Below are 19463 nucleotides of genomic sequence, written 5' to 3' on the forward strand. Positions count from 1 at the left end.
CAGAGCAATCGGATTTAACAAAACCTCATGGAGCTGGATGCAGTCTTACTTGGAGGGGAGGAAACAGGTGGTAGAGGTGAACGGCACCGTGTCCCCCCCCCCTCTCTCGGTGAGCTGTGTAGTCCCCCAAGGCAGTATATTAGGGCCTTTACTGTTCCTAATATACATAAACGACATGTCATCGGCATGCGACTGTGAATTGTTTTTGTTTGCGGATGACTCGGCCTTGCTGGTATCCGGCAAGGACAAGTCACAGGTGGAGAAAATCCTCAGTGCTGAACTCTGTAGAACTTGCACCTGGCTCGCTGACAACAAGCTATCCATACACTTGGGTAAAACGGAATCCATCCTGTTTGGGTCCCACATCAAACTTAAGAAAGTCAATGACTTCACTATAAAAGTGGGTGACGTTGTTCTCACCAGGAAAGATGAGGTCACCTACCTAGGTTCCATTCTAGAGGCTAATCTTTCCTGTGATAAAATGGCAACCAAGGTAATCAAAAAGGTTAACCAACGAACGAGATTTCTCTACAGAATCTCCTCTCTGGTCAACAAAAGCACCTTAAGGATTCTGGCGGGAACTCTCATTCAACCCTTTTTTGATTATGCATGCACCTCCTGGTACCCTAGCACCTCTAAAACCCTCAAATCTAAACTCCAAACATCTCAGAACAAGCTAGTCAGATTACTTCTAGACCTCCACCCCAGATCCCACCTCACTCCTACCCACTTCTCCAAAGTGGGCTGGCTCAAGGTGGAGGACAGAGTTAAACAACTTGCACTGAGCCTAGTCTATAAAATCCGCAACACCTCCCTGAAACCGAAGTACATGTCAAACTACTTCCATAACGTAAATGACCGCCATAACCACAACACCAGGGGGAGCTCCACTAACCACGTTAAACCCAGATTCCGATCTAACAAAGGTCTTAACTCATTCTCTTTCTATGCCACATCAATGTGGAATGCGCTCCCAACAGGTATAAAAGAAAGGGCATCTATATCCTCCTTCAAAACCGCACTAAAAGAACACCTCCAGGCAGCTACAACCCTAAACTAACACCCTCCCCGGATTGCTAATAATCTAATAATCAAATGTAAACAATCAAATGCAGATACTTTTTCTTTTTCTTATGCCTTCTGATCTCTCTCTCTCTCTCTCTCTCTCTCTCTCTCTATGTCCACTACTTGATGTCCATACCCCCCCCATCCCCCCCCCCTCCACACCCCTGATTGTAAATAATGTAAATAATTCAATGTGATTATCTTGTGTGATGACTGTATTATGATGATAGTATATATGATAGTATATATCTGTATCATGAATCAATTTAAGTGGACCCCAACTTAAACAAGTTGAAAAACTTATTCGGGTGTTACCATTTAGTGGTCAATTGTACGGAATATGTACTTCACTGTGCAACCTACTAATAAAAGTCTCAATCAATCAATCAATCAATTCCTTTGGCAGTGGTTTTAGCTTAGTGATTTAACGTGGCCGTTTAAGTCTGAGTGCATTATTTAATGCATGCTACGAAGAAACTTTGCAAGGTTGTTTTTTTTAATGGTTCCGCTCCTTTAAAGGTTGTAGTTGAGGTAAAAGAGCAGGTTTGGAGATTGATGACTGCAATGCTAGGTCTCTGCGGTCAGACTACACACATCCACACTAACACTAACTCCTGGCGGAAAGACAACTGGGAATTGGTTTTGGATTAATGGCTGCTTTGTCCCTTGGTGCTGGCGAGGAGCAAAGCACAATGGTTCCGCGCACGTCGGTGGAGTTGCGAGAAGAAACAGCCGAGCGAAGACAAAAGCTTCTCCCAAGAAGCGCTACCTGGCGCCCTCAAAGAATGCAAGACGATCCATCTCAGCGTGTTCTACAGTCTCCGTGCTCCTCCTCTGGCCGTCCCCGGCTGCCTTCATCCCGAGCCAGGATCCCCAGTAGGAAGCCGAGGCCCTTTCTTCTCGCCGCTTCCAACGCTCGCTAATCAAATGGCGGTCGTGAATGCGGAATGACCCGCCGACATGAAGCGCCGCACGCGTGAATGTATTCCCTTTCATTGGCTTATCAACACGTGCGCGCCGCAAAATATCATCCGCGGCGATTCTCCGTGGGCTCCAATCAGGGCTAATGAAGGAAATGGAAAATCCTGAGGCGAGCAGCACCGCGGCTCGGGATCTCTGCTGGGACTTGCGTTCAAAGCGGCGGGCTGCCCTTGACTCGCCTGCAACAATACTCTCGGTTACACTTAGTAATCAAATACCAGGACTGGGTGCAGGGGTGTATTTAACGCAGTGCATTTAATTAACGCGTATTCACATTTTAAAGGCCTACTGAAAGCCACTACTAGCGACCACGCAGTCTGATAGTTTATATATCAATGATGAAATCTTAACATTATAACACATGCCAATACGGCCGGGTTAACTTATAAAGTGACATTTTAAATTTGCCGCTAAACTTCCGGTTCGAAACGCCTCTGAGGATGACGTATGCGCGTGACGTAGACCGGCGAACACGGGTATGCCTTCCACATTGAAGCCAATACGAAAAAGCTCTGTTTTCATTTCATAATTCCACAGTATTCTGGACATCTGTGTTTGTGAATCTGTTGCAATCATGTTCATTGCATTATGGAGAAGGAAGCTGAGCAAACAAAGAAGAAAGGAGTCGGTGCGAAATGGACGTATTTTTCGAACGTAGTCAGCAACAACAGTACACAGCCGGCGCTTCTTTGTTTACATTCCCGAAAGATGCAGTCAAGATGGAAGAACTCGGATAACAGAGACTCTAACCAGGAGGACTTTTGACTTGGATACACAGACGCCTGTAGAGAACTGGGACAACACAGACTCTTACCAGGATTACTTTGATTTGGATGACAAAGACGCAGACGTGCTACTGTGAGTATGCAGCTTTGGCTTCTAAACATTTGATCGCTTGACCGTATGTGCGCAACTTTTTTTTGCGTATGTACGTAACTTTTTAAAAATATATAAGCTTTATGAACCTTGGGTTAGGTGAACGGTCTTTTGGGCTGAGTGATTGTGTGTGTTGATCAGGTGTTTGAATTGTATTGGCGTGTTCTATGGAGCTAGGAGCTAGCAGAGGAGCTAGGAGCTAGCATAACAAACACGTAGGTGTTTTTATGCAGGATTAATTTGTGGCATATTAAATATAAGCCTGGTTGTGTTGTGGCTAATAGAGTATATATATGTCTTGTGTTTATTTACTGTTGTAGTCATTCCCAGCTGAATATCAGGTCACCCCCGCCTCTCACAGCATCTTCCCTATCTGAATAGCTTCAACTCCCCACTAGTCCTTCACTTGCACTTTACTCATCCACAAATCTTTCATCCTCGCTCAAATTAATGGGGTAATTGTCGCTTTCTCGGTCCGAATCTCTCTCACTTCATGCGGCCATCATTGTAAACAATAGGGAACTTTGCGTATATGTTCAACTGACTACGTCACGCTACTTCCGGTAGGGGCAAGCCTTTTTTTTATCAGATACCAAAAGTTGCAATCTTTATCGTCGTTGTTCTATACTAAATCCTTTCAGCAAAAATATGGCAATATCGCGAAATGATCAAGTATGACACATAGAATAGATCTGCTATCCCCGTTTAAATTTAAAAAATTCATTTCAGTAGGCCTTTAATAATCTGCAGCTAATCTTACCAGGACCTGTGGCCAAACTATACCACGAAAACAAAAACAACATAAAAAAAGGAATAAAAGAGCAAACAGGTGCCATTTAACCAGACAATGTAGCAATATTGACACTATTCTGGACTTTTTACCTACGCTTTAAACCCTGCGACTTATAAAACGGTAAGGCTAATTTATGGATTTTACTTCGCTGCAAGCAAATTGTTTTCACACACAAAAAAACAGTCTTGTAGTCCAGTGTTGCTAATATATGGAAACATTTTTTTTTTTTAAAAATGTGATTTGTGCAAAAATGGAGCTGTTTGGCCACAATACCCAGCAATATGTTTGGAGGAGAAAAGGTGAGGCCTTTAATCCCAGGAACACCATTCCTACCATCAAGCATGGTGGTGGTAGTATTATGCTCTGGGCCTGGAACTGCTGCTTTAAATGGGACAATGAAAAAGGGGGATTACCTCCAAATTCTTCAGGACAACATTTGTTTGGTGGAACATTTGTTAGGTGGAACTTTTGTTAGGTGGAACTTTTGTTAGGTGGAACTTTTGTTTGGTGGAACGTTTGTTAGGTAGAACATTTGTTAGGTAGTACATTTGTTTGGTGGACCTTTTGTTAGGTGGAACTTTTGTTAGGTGGAACTTTTGTTAGGTGGAACATTTGTTAGGTAGAACATTTGTTAGGTAGTACATTTGTTTGGTGGAACATTTGTTAGGTGGAACATTTGTTAGGTGAAACATCTGTTCAGTGGAATGTTTGTTAGATGGAACATTTGCTAGGTGGACCATTTGTTAGGTGGAACATTTGTTAGGTGGAACATTTGTTAGGTGGAACATCTGTTTGGTGGAACATCTGTTTGGTGGAATGTTAGGTGGAACATTTGTTAGGTGGAACATTTGTTAGGTGGAACATTTGTTAGGTGGAACTTTTGTTTGGTGGAACTTTTGTTTGGTGGAACATTTGTTAGGTGGAACTTTTGTTTGGTGGAACATTTGTTAGGTAGAACATTTGTTAGGTAGAACATTTGTTAGGTAGTACATTTGTTTGGTGGAACATTTGTTAGGTGGAACATTTGTTAGGTAGAACATTTGTTAGGTGGAACATTTGTTAGGTGAAACATCTGTTCAGTGGAATGTTTGTTAGATGGAACATTTGCTAGGTGGACCATTTGTTTGGTGGAACATTTGTTAGGTGGAACATTTAACATTTGTTAGATGGAACATTTGCTAGGTGGACCATTTGTTTGGTGGAACATTTGTTAGGTGGAACATTTGTTAGGTGGAACATCTGTTTGGTGGAACGTCTGTTTGGTGGAATGTTAGGTGGAACATTTGTTAGGTGGAACATTTGTTTGGTGGAACATTTGTTAGGTGGAACTTTTGTTTGGTGAACATTTGTTAGGTAGAACATTTGTTAGGTAGAACATTTGTTAGGTAGTACATTTGTTTGGTGGAACATTTGTTAGGTGGAACATTTGTTAGGTAGAACATTTGTTTGGTGGAACTTTTGTTTGGTGGAACATTTGTTTAGTGGAACTTTTGTTTGGTGTAACATTTGTTAGGTGGAACATTTAACATTTGTTAGGTGGAATATTTGTTTGGTGTAACATTTGTTAGGTGGAACATTTGTTAGGTGGAACATTTGTTAGGTGGAACATTTGTTAGGTGGAACATTTGTTTGGTGTAACATTTGTTAGGTGAAACATTTGTTAGGTGGAACATTTGTTAGGTGGAACATTTGTTAGGTGGAACATTTGTTAGGTGGAACATTTGTTAGGTGGAACATTTGTTAGGTGGAACATTTGTTAGGTGGAACATTTGTTTGGTGTAACATTTGTTAGGTGAAACATTTGTTAGGTGGAACATTTGTTAGGTGGAACATTTGTTAGGTGGAACATTTGTTTGGTGTAACATTTGTTAGGTGGAACATTTGTTAGGTGGAACATTTGTTAGGTGGAACATTTGTTAGGCGGAACATTGTGAGCTAATAAGCAGGGCTGTCAGAAGGGAGGAGTTAACTCATGCGATTAATCTCAAAAACATTGCAATAATCAGATATAAACATTTATTTTGCTAGTTTACCGTCTGAGCTGTCCTGACAATAAGATTGCGTTTGTTCCTTTTTCATTGACTTGACATTTTTACGCTCATTGAAATCACGCAGGCAAGTTAATACTTTGTGAATAATCATGATTAATCCAAGTTGAAAAGTGGGATTAATCTGACTTTATTAAGACCACAGAACTTTCCTCCAGAAGGTCTTATCTTTGTCCATGTGATGTCAGATGAAACAAAAAGTGAGCTGTTTGGCCACAATACCCAGCAATACGTTTGGAGGAGAAAAGGTGAGGCCTTTAATCCCGGGAACACCATTTCTACCGTCAAGCATGGTGGTGGTAGTATTATGCTCTGGGCCTGTTTTGCTGTCAATGGAACTGCTGCTTTAAATGGGACAATGAAAAAGGAAGATCACCTCCAAATTCAAGTCTTAACCTTTTCTAAAAAAAAAAATTCCCGCTTTTCCCAAAATTCCCACATTTTCATGATATTCCCAATGAAATCAATGAGACATTTTTCAAAGTTCCACAATTTTTCATCCGATTCAAACCGTTGCAACTCCAAAATATTCAACATTTTCAAAATTGTGTGCTCTCCTTCGACAATTTAAAAAAAATTCCCGGATTTCCAAGAATTCCCAGTTTTCAGGCACATTTTTCCCCATTCAGAATGAATGGGACATTTTTCCAAGTTGCACAATTTCCACATTTTTCAACCCATTCCAACCATTCCACCATCCTGGACATTCAAACTATCATTTTTACAAGTTCAAAAAAATCTTAGGATTTTCCAGAATTCCAGGTTTTGCAAAGCCCTATTTCCACCCTTTTTTTCTGGCGACTACTTTTTAACCCACTTCAACCCTCAAATAATTCCTCTTAATCAGGACTAAAAAAACAAGTTGTTTGTTAAACTGGAAAAAATTCCCACAATGGAACTGCTGCTTTAAATGGGACAATGAAAAAGGAGGATTAGCTCCAAATTCTTCAGGACAAGCTAAAATCATCAGGCCGGAGGTTGGGTCTTAGGTGCAGTTGGGTGTTCCAACAGGACAATGACCCCAAAAGTGGTAAAGGAATGGCTAAATCAGGCTAGAATGAAGGTTTTAGAATGGCCTTCCCAAAGCCCTGACTTAAAGGTGTGGACAATGCTGAAGAAACAAGTCCATGTCAGAAAAGCAACACATTTAACTGAACTGCAGCAATTTTGTGGTAACATTTTTTGCACCTTATTGCAGTGAAACTTGCCAAGGGACATGTAAATAATATTAACTAGGGATGTCCGATAATGGCTTTTTTGCCGATATCCGATATTGTCCAACTCGTAATTACCGATACCGATATATACAGTGGTGGAATTAACACATTATTATGCCTAATTTGGACAACCAGGTATGGTGAAGATAAAGTCCTTTTAAAAAAAAATAAAAAAATAAGATAAATAAATTAAAAACATTTTCTTGAATAAAAAAGAAAGTAAAACAATATAAAAACAGTTACATAGAAACTAGTAATGAATGAAAATGAGTAAAATGAAGTGTTAAAGGTTAGTACTATTAGTGGAGCAGCAGCACGCACAATCATGTGTGCTTACGGACTGTATCCCTTGCAGACTGTATTGATATTAGGGCTGCAACTAACGATTCATTTGATCATCGATTAATCTGTCGATTATTACTTCGATTAATCGATTAATAATTGGATAAAAGAGACAAACTACATTTCTATCCTATCCAGTATTTTATTGAAAAAAAAAACCAGCATAGTGGCACCATACTTATTTTGATTATTGTTTCTCAGCTGTTTGTAAATGTTGCAGTTTATAAATAAAGGTTTATTAAAAAATAAAATAAAAATAAAAAATAATTAAAAAAAAAAAAAAAAAAAAAATCCAACGAATCGATGACTAAATTAATCGGCAACTATTTTAATAATCGATTTTAATCGATTTAATCGATTAGTTGTTGCAGCTCTAAATGATATATATTGATATATAATGTAGGAAGCAGAATATTAATAACAGAAAGAAACAACCCTTTTGTGTGAATGAGTGTAAATGGGGGGAGGGAGGTTTTTTGGGTGGGTGCACTAATTGTAAGTGTATCTTGTGTTTTTTATGTTGATTTAATAAAAAAAATGTTTTTTTTAAATAAATAAAACAATACCGATAATTAAAAAAACGATACCGATAATTTCCGATATGAAATTTTAAAGCATTTATCGGCTGATAATATCGGCAGGCCGATATTATCGGACATCTCGAATATTAACATTGCTGTATGTATACTTTTGACCCTCACATTTTCAGTAGACCCATAATAAATTCATAAAAGAAGCAAACTTCATGAATGTTTTTTGTGAGCAACAAGTATGTGCTCCAATCACTACATCACAACAAAATAAGAAATGACTGTAAAGTCAAGACAGCCATGACATGATGTTCTTTACACGTGTATGTACACTTTTGACGTTCATTTCAGTGGAAAAAGTTTGGACACCCCTGCTCCAGCTCATTATATATAGTTGTGTGTGTGTGTGTGTGTGAGTGTGTGTGTGTGTGTAGTCTGAGGCGTGCAGCACCACGCCAGCGAGCGAGCTCTCAGCTATTTCCAAAGTCATTTCACGGCCCTCACTCTTAGGTGGTTATGCCGGGTCGTTATAAGGGCCAGCCGTACATGCCGGAACATTCCAATCCTTCCACAAATGTCTCATCCGTCCTCCTCTAATGGCGTCGGACGGAATAATGCTGCAAAATGTTTGCTGGATCAAGGCAGGCGGTGATTGCGTCTCCTCAGAGCGTCGGCTCACCAGAAGGAACAAATATATTCACAGGTTCTAAGTAAAAATGGGCGATGCAGACTAAAAGCTATTTTGCGATACACAGCGCTTCACTCTTTCCACATTTTCCATGTGAGAGTCGTTTTTTAAAATGAAATATATTCATTTATGTCCTCAAAATTCTACACACAATAACACATTATGACAATGTAAAAAAGTTGCTCTTTTTTTTTTTACTACGCTTCGTACTCTGCGGTGCGACTAATTTATGCATTTTTTCTTCACTGAAAGCCATAATGCAAATAAAAAAATAAAATAAAAAAAAGCAAACATTAAAAAGGTGCGTTTTAGTTTGTGCTATCACGCCATCTTTTGGACGAGTTCGCCTAAAGATTACAAAAAAACGCTTCAAAGATGTGGTTCATGGCAGTCACCATTGTAGCCTTCAAAGTCTCTAAAACAACTTCAAAACCCTCCATCAACGTTTTGTAAACACACTGCAATTATATATATAATGTAGTAACAGACCCATTCATAATAATATTTAATATGTACAAAATGCATATGTAATATACATATTACATATTGTTATGAAGGTGTCTGTTACTACATGATATATATACTTGCAGTGTGTATATTGTACATATTACATATTGTTATGAAGGTGTCTGTTACTACATGATATATATACTTGCAGTGTGTATATTGTACATATTACATATTGTTATGAAGGTGTCTGTTACTACATGATATATATACTTGCAGTGTGTATATTGTACATATTACATATTGTTATGAAGGTGTCTGTTACTACATGATATATATACTTGCAGTGTGTATATTGTACATATTACATATTGTAATGAAGGTGTCTGTTACTACATGATATATATACTTGCAGTGTGTATATTGTACATATTATATATTGTTATGAAGGTGTCTGTTACTACATGATATATATACTTGCAGTGTGTATATTGTACATATTACATATTGTTATGAAGGTGTCTGTTACTACATGATATATATACTTGCAGTGTGTATATTGTACATATTACATATTGTTATGAAGGTGTCTGTTACTACATGATATATATACTTGCAGTGTGTATATTGTACATATTACATATTGTTATGAAGGTGTCTGTTACTACATGATATATATACTTGCAGTGTGTATATTGTACATATTACATATTGTTATGAAGGTGTCTGTTACTACATGATATATATACTTGCAGTGTGTATATTGTACATATTACATATTGTTATGAAGGTGTCTGTTACTACATGATATATATACTTGCAGTGTGTATATTGTACATATTACATATTGTTATGAAGGTGTCTGTTACTACATGATATATATACTTGCAGTGTGTATATTGTACATATTACATATTGTTATGAAGGTGTCTGTTACTACATGATATATATACTTGCAGTGTGTATATTGTACATATTACATATTGTTATGAAGGTGTCTGTTACTACATGATATATATACTTGCAGTGTGTATATTGTACATATTACATATTGTTATGAAGGTGTCTGTTACTACATGATATATATACTTGCAGTGTGTATATTGTACATATTACATATTGTTATGAAGGTGTCTGTTACTACATGATATATATACTTGCAGTGTGTATATTGTACATATTACATATTGTTATGAAGGTGTCTGTTACTACATGATATATATACTTGCAGTGTGTATATTGTACATATTACATATTGTTATGAAGGTGTCTGTTACTACATGATATATATACTTGCAGTGTGTACATTGTACATATTACATATTGTTATGAAGGTGTCTGTTACTACATGATATATATACTTGCAGTGTGTATATTGTACATATTACATATTGTAACAAAGTACAACTGAATGCATTGAGCAGGTAATAGTGTAAGTGTCTGGTGCCAATGTGTGGAAACCGCTATGGGCCAAAAGGTGCATTAGACTCACATGTGAACAGGACCAAGACTCACATGTGAACAGGACCAGGACTTACATGTGAAGAGGACCAGGACTGTGCGGAGCAGCAGGTCCACGGCCGTCCCCCACCTCTCGGACACCCGAGCCACGAGCGGCGGGATGAGGATCTCCGCAGGAACGTAGAACTGCAGGGCGAAGGTGATGAAGATGCCAAAGCAGTAGAGAAGCTTGACGCCCTGGTAGGTCCTGAATGAAGCGAGACAAAGACCGAGGCGCAGAAGGTGAGCAGGCTTCAGAAGAACATGGTCCACTTGATACTTTTGATGTGTGACCATCCGGGAGTGAGACTGATACCAATACTGATCACACGTATTTACACTACATTTTACATTATTAAAACTACTTCCTGATTCTCTTTTATTACATTCAATTGTTTGATCAAAACAAATAGTACACAATACCTAAACAAAAGCAAAACATTTTTAAAGTTTCCAATTCCCTGCGTTTGTGAACATCAACACAAATAAAAAGACTGAGAAAATAAAAAAATCTAATTAATCACTCGAGTTCTCATCCTATACTGATACTACCAATTTATAGTTTGATCCAACCCTAACCCTAACCCTAAATTTTAAAGTCATTTTGATAGTAGGCTAATATAGACACTTACATAATGGGTTGTCTTCATTATAACACTTATATAAGACTTTTAAAGTCATTTTGATAGTAGGCTAATATAGACACTTATTATTGTCTTACCAGCAGTTGGGCAGGTTGAGGGTGATACTGCCGCCGATGTCCGCGCCAAAGCACAAATACCCGACGGTGCCCAGGCTGATGTAGAGGAAGGTGACGATACCCATTCCCAGGTAAAGAACCAGGGGGAAACTCTGGGGCTTGTGCATGTTGTTCTCCAAGGGAAGAACCTGGGAAAGCACATGAGCAGGATGAGAGTGCAGCCACCACCTCACCAGTTTGAGTCCTCAGTACGCATGCCAAGCACGCTAGAATGGCTTTGAACCAGAGGTGTGCACATTTTAAAGATACGGTTACAAAAAAAACATAGGAAGTGGAATAAAAGCGCAAACAGGTGTAATGTAATGTTGCAATATAGCATAGACTGTATTTATATTATTATAGACTGTAGTTATATTATTATAGACTGTATTTATGTTATTCACATGTGAATAATGCTGTATAATAGACTGTATTTATGTTATTCACATGTGAATAATGCTGTATAATAGACTGTATTTATATTATTCACATGTGAATAATGCTGTATAATAGACTGTATTTATATTATTCACATGTGAATAATGCTGTATAATAGACTGTATTTATATTATTCACATGTGAATAATGCTGTATAATAGACTGTATTTATATTATTCACATGTGAATAATGTTGTACAATAGCCTGTATTTATATTATTCACATGTGAATAATGCTGTATAATATACTGTATTTATATTATTCACATGTGAATAATGCTGTACAATAAGACTGTATTTATATTATTCACATGTGAATAATGCTGTATAATATACTGTATTTATATTATTCACATGTGAATAATGCTGTATAATAGACTGTATTTATGTTATTCACATGTGAATAATGATGTATAATAGCCTGTATTTATATTATTCACATGTGAATAATGCTGTATAATAGACTGTAATTATGTTATTCACATGTGAATAATGCTGTATAATAGACTGTATTTATATTATTCACATGTGAATAATGCTGTATAATAGACTGTATTTATATTATTCACATGTGAATAATGTTGTATAATAGCCTGTATTTATATTATTCACATGTGAATAATGCTGTATAATAGACTGTATTTATATTATTCACATGTGAATAATGCTGTATAATAGACTGTATTTATGTTATTCACATGTGAATAATGCTGTATAATAGACTGTATTTATATTATTCACATGTGAATAATGCTGTATAATAGACTGTATTTATGTTATTCACATGTGAATAATGCTGTATAATAGACTGTATTTATATTATTCACATGTGAATAATGCTGTATAATAGACTGTATTTATATTATTCACATGTGAATAATGCTGTATAATAGACTGTATTTATATTATTCACATGTGAATAATGCTGTACAATAAGACTGTATTTATGTTATTCACATGTGAATAATGCTGTATAATAGACTGTATTTATGTTATTCACATGTGAATAATGCTGTATAATACTGTATTTATATTATTCACATGTGAATAATGCTGTATAATAGACTGTATTTATATTATTCACATGTGAATAATGCTGTATAATAGACTGTATTTATATTATTCACATGTGAATAATGCTGTACAATAAGACTGTATTTATGTTATTCACATGTGAATAATGCTGTATAATAGACTGTATTTATATTATTCACATGTGAATAATGCTCTATAATAGACTGTATTTATGTTATTCACATGTGAATAATGCTGTATAATAGACTGTAATTATATTATTCACATGTGAATAATGGTCTATAATAGACTGTATTTATATTATTCACATGTAAAAAATACCGAAGTGTTTATTGTCTATTGTGAGCGAACTGCGGTGCTTCATAACAAAGCGGTTTCATAACTGGACGCTAACCACTGGAAATATGGAGGCGAGTTACCGTGTTTTTCCTTCTTCTACATGTACATCTCCTCCTTCTACATGTACATCTCCTCCTTCTACATGTACATCTCCTCCTTCTACATGTACATCTCCTCCTTCTACATGTACAGACGCTTGTGGAAATCACACATGAATACCTTAAGAGAAAGCCTTTGCAGCTAGGGTTGCAAAATTTCGGGAATATTCAAAGGTGGAAACTTTCCATGGGAATTAATGGGAATATATGGGAATGAATGGGAAATGAATGGGAATAAACATTGAATGCAACATGCTAGATCTTGCAGCATGATTATTAGCTGAAACAACCTGATTTAATGCAAATTCAGTAGAATTTCAACCCTGCACTGTGCATTCCTCCATCACATGTGCAGTGCATTCTGTTGTCATACAAGAATGTAGCTTATAGTTTGATTTAGCATGCTGATTGAGTGTTCATTTTATTCACCTAGCCTATTTCTATTAATTTGTTCATCAGTAAAATATTTTTAAAGACTACTCCAATTGTTTAGCTGACTATTTCTATCTGTGTGTGGCATTGCATTAGTCTTTTACAAGCTTCTCATCTTATTCTACACAATAAGATGGACGGTGACCAACTTTGAATGATCAAAACATTTTCATAATTTCCAAACTTCCCGAGCTTAACTTCCCGTGGTAAATCTCCACCCCTTTGCAACCCTAATTGCAGCTATTTGGGATACAACACTTCTCAGACGGCAAGAGAACTTTCCAATGTCCTGGTCAGCTGTGATTCCACTTAGCGAAAAACTTTGGCCATTTGTCGAAGGAGAGACAACGAGAATGCGGGCCCCCGTGGATGTGATAAAAAAGGCAGGGTGTGCTTTGTATTACCTGGCCGTCGAGGGAAGACTACGGAAAACATTGAATGCTTTCGGACTGGCAAAGCAGACTATCAGTTATTGTTCGCCATGTATGTCGCGGACTCAACGTCTAGGTCCAGAGTATATAAAGTCACCAAAAAGGAATGGACAATGAAGGTGAAGACAAAAGAGTGAGGCGTGTCTTTTTTAAAAAGAAGGGTTTTTAAGCCTTTTTAAACGCATCCACAGTCTGTGGTGCCCTCAGGTGGTCAGGGAGAGCGTTCCACAGACTGGGAGCGTAGATATTTAAGCATTGAAAGAAATACATTAACATAGAACTTATTTTAACACTTTGATGGCTAAGACCCTTTTGGGTCCCTGGGGACCTTAAACACTGATTCAAATTGAGGGGAGCCCCAATGCTTCCAAGAAATCTTGTATTGGTTTTGCAAATGAAAAATATGAAAACGGCCCCCCGCATGCTATAATTGATCATAGAGCGGCCCTCAGTGGGAACAGTTTGGACCCCTGCTTTAAAGCATGTTACCCACTTATATGAAACATTAATTTCACATGCGCCTTCTGGACTTACCACTCCAATCCCTTCAAAGGCGAAGATGGCCGTCCCGAAGAAGAGCGGGTAGTCTTTGGCCCGGCCCACACTTGGCAGGTTGATGGGGTCTTTGATGTGCTGGAGAAGGAGAAAACACCATCAAAAACTTGAACCTGTGCAACCCAAAAAACCGTTGTTAGCATACGTGACAAAGTCAGGGCGTTTTTTTTCCCCCAAAGCTTGAACAGTCAAACTAATCTTAAATGCTACAAATGTTCTGACATCTATTGGACAATGTGAGTAAATCCGATCAAAGAGCTGCCACCATCCAAACAACCTTCCCTAGTCATGGTGCAAAAATACAAATGCAACTAACACAAAGGTCAACAAGCATATTATATTTTCACTACTGCCACAAGTGGTGGGAAAGTGTAATACGGTTGCTGAGAAACAGATGTTTTTTAGCGGCCCCCTGAGACGACCCCCCCACTTACAGTATGGGTATAGAACGCACCACCACCCTGTCAAGTCCAGAAGAGAAAGAGATTATACGGCATTATCCCCTAACAGATGCTACCTGGTGGTTGTTGGAGCACACATGCAGCTGGTCCTGCATTGTCCCACTCCTTAATGCTTTGGTCACACGCAGGATTCTCACAGGAATGAGGCAAAATACAACTTGAATTTAAAGAATGGATTTAAAAGATCTAAACGCATGATTACCTTAGCTAAAAAGCTAAATACTACTCAAATCTCATCCGCCTCAACAAAAACGCTCCTAAATATTTGTTCAGTTCAGTAGCATCGCTAACCCAACAAGGGACTCCTCCCAGTAGCTCCGCCCACTCGGCAGATGACTTTATGAATTTCTTTAATGAGAAAATTGAAGTCATTAGAAAGGAGATCAAAGCTACAACTGGGTTGTATTAAGACAGATACGACTGTATATACGACGGATATTGCCCTCCAAAATAGTCTCTCTCTTTTTGATGAAATACCATTAGAGGAATTGTTAAAATGTGTAAATGGGACAAAACAAACAACATGTTTACTTGACCCACTTCCTGGGAAACTTATCAAGGAACTGTTTGTATTATTAGGACCATCAGTGTTAAATATTATAAACTTATCACTTTCCTCTGGCACTGTTCCCCTAGCATTCAAAAAAGCGGGTATTCATCCTCTGCTCAAATGACCTACCCTCCATCCTGACTTAATGGTAAACACCTTCCCTTTATTTCGAAAATCCTCGAAAAGATTGTTGCACAGCAGCTAAATGGACACTTAGCGTCTAACAATCTCTGTGAACCCTTTCAATCCGGTTTCAGGGCAAATCACTCCACGGCACAGGTGTCAAACTCAAGGCCCGGGGGGGGGCCAGATTCGGCCCGCCACTTCATTTTATTTGGCCCTGGAATGCCTGGAAATAATATGTTTCAATAAAGTACTCTAACTTTTCTTACTAAATGTATTCTTTCTTTCTATATTGGGAGAAAAAAAATATATGTACTCCATGTAATCACAAATTATGTTAACTTAAATATTGTTTAATTGTGCAAAATTATATGATCAAAAATCCTGATCCTGGTGCAGATGTGATAGTGTTTAGTCACCTAGCTCCTCTGTACTCAGCCATGCAATCATTGGTCCATATAGTTGCATATAATAATAATAATAATAATACCTGGGATTTATATAGCGCTTTTCTAAGTACCCAAAGTCGCTTTACATGTGTGTATGTTGTGTGTGTTTGTGTTTGTGACGTGTATTTGTGCGTGCGTATGTGATAATTGAAGTGAAGTGAATTATATTTATATAGCGCTTTTCTCTAAATGTATTCTTTCTTTCTATATTGGGAGAAAAAAAAAAAAAAGTACTCCATGTAATCGCAAATGATGTTAACTTAAATATTGTTTAATTGTGCAAAAATATATGATCAAAAATCACTTTTAAATAGAAATAAATACTAATAATAATGATTTCAAAGCAAGTTATCCATCAAAGTGTGCAATGTAAAAGTAGCAATAGATTTCATGGTAAAAATTTGAAATTTACTGTAGTTTTTACAGCATTTTTCTCGAAATGAAAAAAACAGTACTTTCTTTACTGTAACAAACTGTGGTGCCGTTTTGGCATTTACAGTAATACACCGAAAAATCTACAGTTTAATTGTGGTAAGAAAAAAACTAAAAAAAAAAACTGGCAGCTCAGTTGCCAAAATTTTACTGTAAAATTGCAGTTTTTTTTATTAGAAATAAAAAAAGTAATGTCAATTTTGCAGTAAAATTCTGGCAACTGAGCTGCCTTTTTTTTTTTTTTTACCATAAAAACAGCAGTACTGTTTCTCCATTTACAGTAATATACACTACATTTACAGTAATATACACAACATTTACAGTCATATACACAACATTTACAGTAATATACACTACATTTACAGTAATATACACTACAATTACAGTAATATACACTACATTTACAGTAATATACACTACAATTACAGTAATATACACTACAATTACAGTAATATACACAACATTTACAGTAATATACACTACATTTACAGTAATATACACTACATTTACAGTAACATACACTACATTTACAGTAATATACACTACAATTACAGTAAAAACCACTACATTTACAGTAATATACACTACATTTACAGTAATATACACTACAATTACAGTAATATACACTACATTTATAGTAATATACACTACATTTACAGTAATATACACTACATTTTTAGGTGAAATTATTGCAACTTACCATATTTTTTTTACATTTTAGTTATTTTTTAAAATCTACTAAAAATGCATACAAAAATTAGTATTCAGTGTTAGAAGCGGCCCTCTGGGGCCAAACATGACTGTGATGTGGCCCTCAGTGAAAACGACTTTGACACCTCTGCTCTACGGAGACAGCCCTCGCAAAAATGACTAATGATCTATTGCTAACGATGGATTCTGATGCGTCATCCATGTTGCTGCTTCTTGATCTTAGCGCTGCTTTCCATAATATTTTATTAGAGCGAATCAAAACACGTATTAGTATTGGTATGTTGTGGATGGCTACCAAAAGCGCCTTATTGCAGGTCAACTTGCCAAGGGACATGTAAGCAAATATTAACATTGCTGTATGTATACTTATATACATACATACATATATAAAATAACAGGGTTTTCTTTGACAAAAAGAAGATAAAACATAAACATTTAAAAAAACAAAACAACTTCATATCGATAGATATATCAGAAGTTGATGTAGATATTTAAGCGTGAAAAGTAAAAATAAACACTTTTATAAGTGGAGCTCTTTTAGATCCCTGATCATTTTAGTCAGATGTTTTTTCTTTAAAACTTTCATTGATGAAAAAATAATAATGAAGCAAAATAAATGTTATGAATTATTGACATATTTAAGACTACAATTACATCACATCCAATATTGCACTTTGACGTATTTTTTTGGGGAAAGTGTTGCATATTTTGTGCTTTTACAATAAAATAACAGGGTTTTCTTTGACAAAAAGAAGATAAAACATTAAAAAAAAAAAAAAAAAAAAAACTTCATATCGGTAGATATATCAGGAGTTGTGTAAAAAAAACAAAAAATCAGTGTACAAATATTCTGTCAACAAATATTTAGTGTAAAAATATTCAGTGTAAAAACAAAATCAGCGTAAAAAAATTCAATGTAAAAAAATAAATAAATAAGTGTAAAACAATTCAGTGTAAAAAAATCGGTGTAAAAAAATTCAGTTTAAAAAATAAATCAGTATAAAAAGAAAACCAGTGTAAAAAATGCAGTGCAAAAGAAAATCAGTGTATAAAAAATATCAGTGTACAAATATAAAAAATTGTTGTGTAAAAACAAAATCAGCGTAAAAAAAATTCTATGTAAAAAAAATTCTATGTAAAAAAAATAAAAAATAATAACCAGTGTAAAACAATTCAGTGTAAAAAAAACAGTTTAAAAAATAAATCAGTGTAAAAAGAAAATCAGTGTAAAAAATGCAGTGCAAAAGAAAATCAGTGTATAAAAATTAAGTGTAAAAAAAAAATTAGTGTACAAATATTCAATGTACAAAGATTTAGTGTAAAAAAAATTCAGTGTAAAAACAAAATCAGCGTAAAAAAATCAAATGTAAAAAATTAAATAAAATCTGTGTAAAAAACAAATCAGTATAAAAAGAAAATCAGTGTAAAAAATGCAGTGCAAAAGAAAATCAGTGTATAAAAATTAAGTGTAAAAAAAAAATTAGTGTACAAATATTCAATGTACAAAGATTTAGTGTAAAAAAAATTCAGTGTAAAAACAAAATCAGCGTAAAAAAAATTAAATGTAAAAAATAAAATAAAATCTGTGTAAAAAACAAATCAGTATAAAAAGAAAATCAGTGTAAAAAATGCAGTGCAAAAGAAAATCAGTGCATAAAAATTAAGTGTAAAAAAAAAATCAGTGTAGTATATATCAGTGTATAAAAATTGAGTGTAAAAAAAATCTGTAAAAAAAATGATGTGTAAAAAAATGTATGTGTACAGCAATTCAGTGTATAAAAATTCAGTGTAAAAAGAAAATCAGTGTAAATAAATTCAGTGTATAAAAATCAGTGTAAAAAAAATTTGTTTAAAAAAAATTAAGTGTAAAACAATTCAGTGTAAAAAAATTAAATGTAAAAATTAAATCAGTATAAAAAGAAAATCAGTATAAAAAGAGAATCAGTGTAAAAAATGCAGTTAAAAAAAAAATCAGTGCAAAAATATTCAGTGTAAAAAAAAATATATATAAAAAAAATTATGTGTACAGCAATTCAGTGTATAAAAATTCAGTGTAAAAAGAAAATCTGTGTAAAGCAATTCAGTGTTAAATAATTAATTGTAAAACAATTCAGCTTTGGACACCCCGGCATTCAAAGTATGATCTGTGACCTGCAACCTGTCCCCGGTGTGAGGGCGTAGAA

The 19463-nt window shown here is 35.7% G+C and overlaps 1 protein-coding gene across 2 annotated transcripts in view; it reads right to left on the reverse strand.

The window, feature by feature from the left end:
* slc36a1 (solute carrier family 36 member 1) overlaps window positions 1-19463 on the reverse strand; it is a 75218-nt gene that overhangs the window by 34841 nt on the left and 20914 nt on the right. For both annotated transcript variants that reach the window (XM_062039628.1, XM_062039627.1), the window contains exons 9-11: window positions 14534-14632; window positions 11209-11375; window positions 10526-10695 (exon numbers count right to left, since the gene is read on the reverse strand). In XM_062039628.1, the coding sequence (XP_061895612.1) occupies window positions 10526-10695; window positions 11209-11375; window positions 14534-14632 (436 nt within the window). The remainder of the gene's footprint in view (window positions 1-10525; window positions 10696-11208; window positions 11376-14533; window positions 14633-19463) is intronic.

The sequence above is a fragment of the Entelurus aequoreus genome, linkage group LG28 (genome assembly GCF_033978785.1).
Source record: "Entelurus aequoreus isolate RoL-2023_Sb linkage group LG28, RoL_Eaeq_v1.1, whole genome shotgun sequence".
Classification (NCBI taxonomy): domain Eukaryota; kingdom Metazoa; phylum Chordata; class Actinopteri; order Syngnathiformes; family Syngnathidae; genus Entelurus; species Entelurus aequoreus.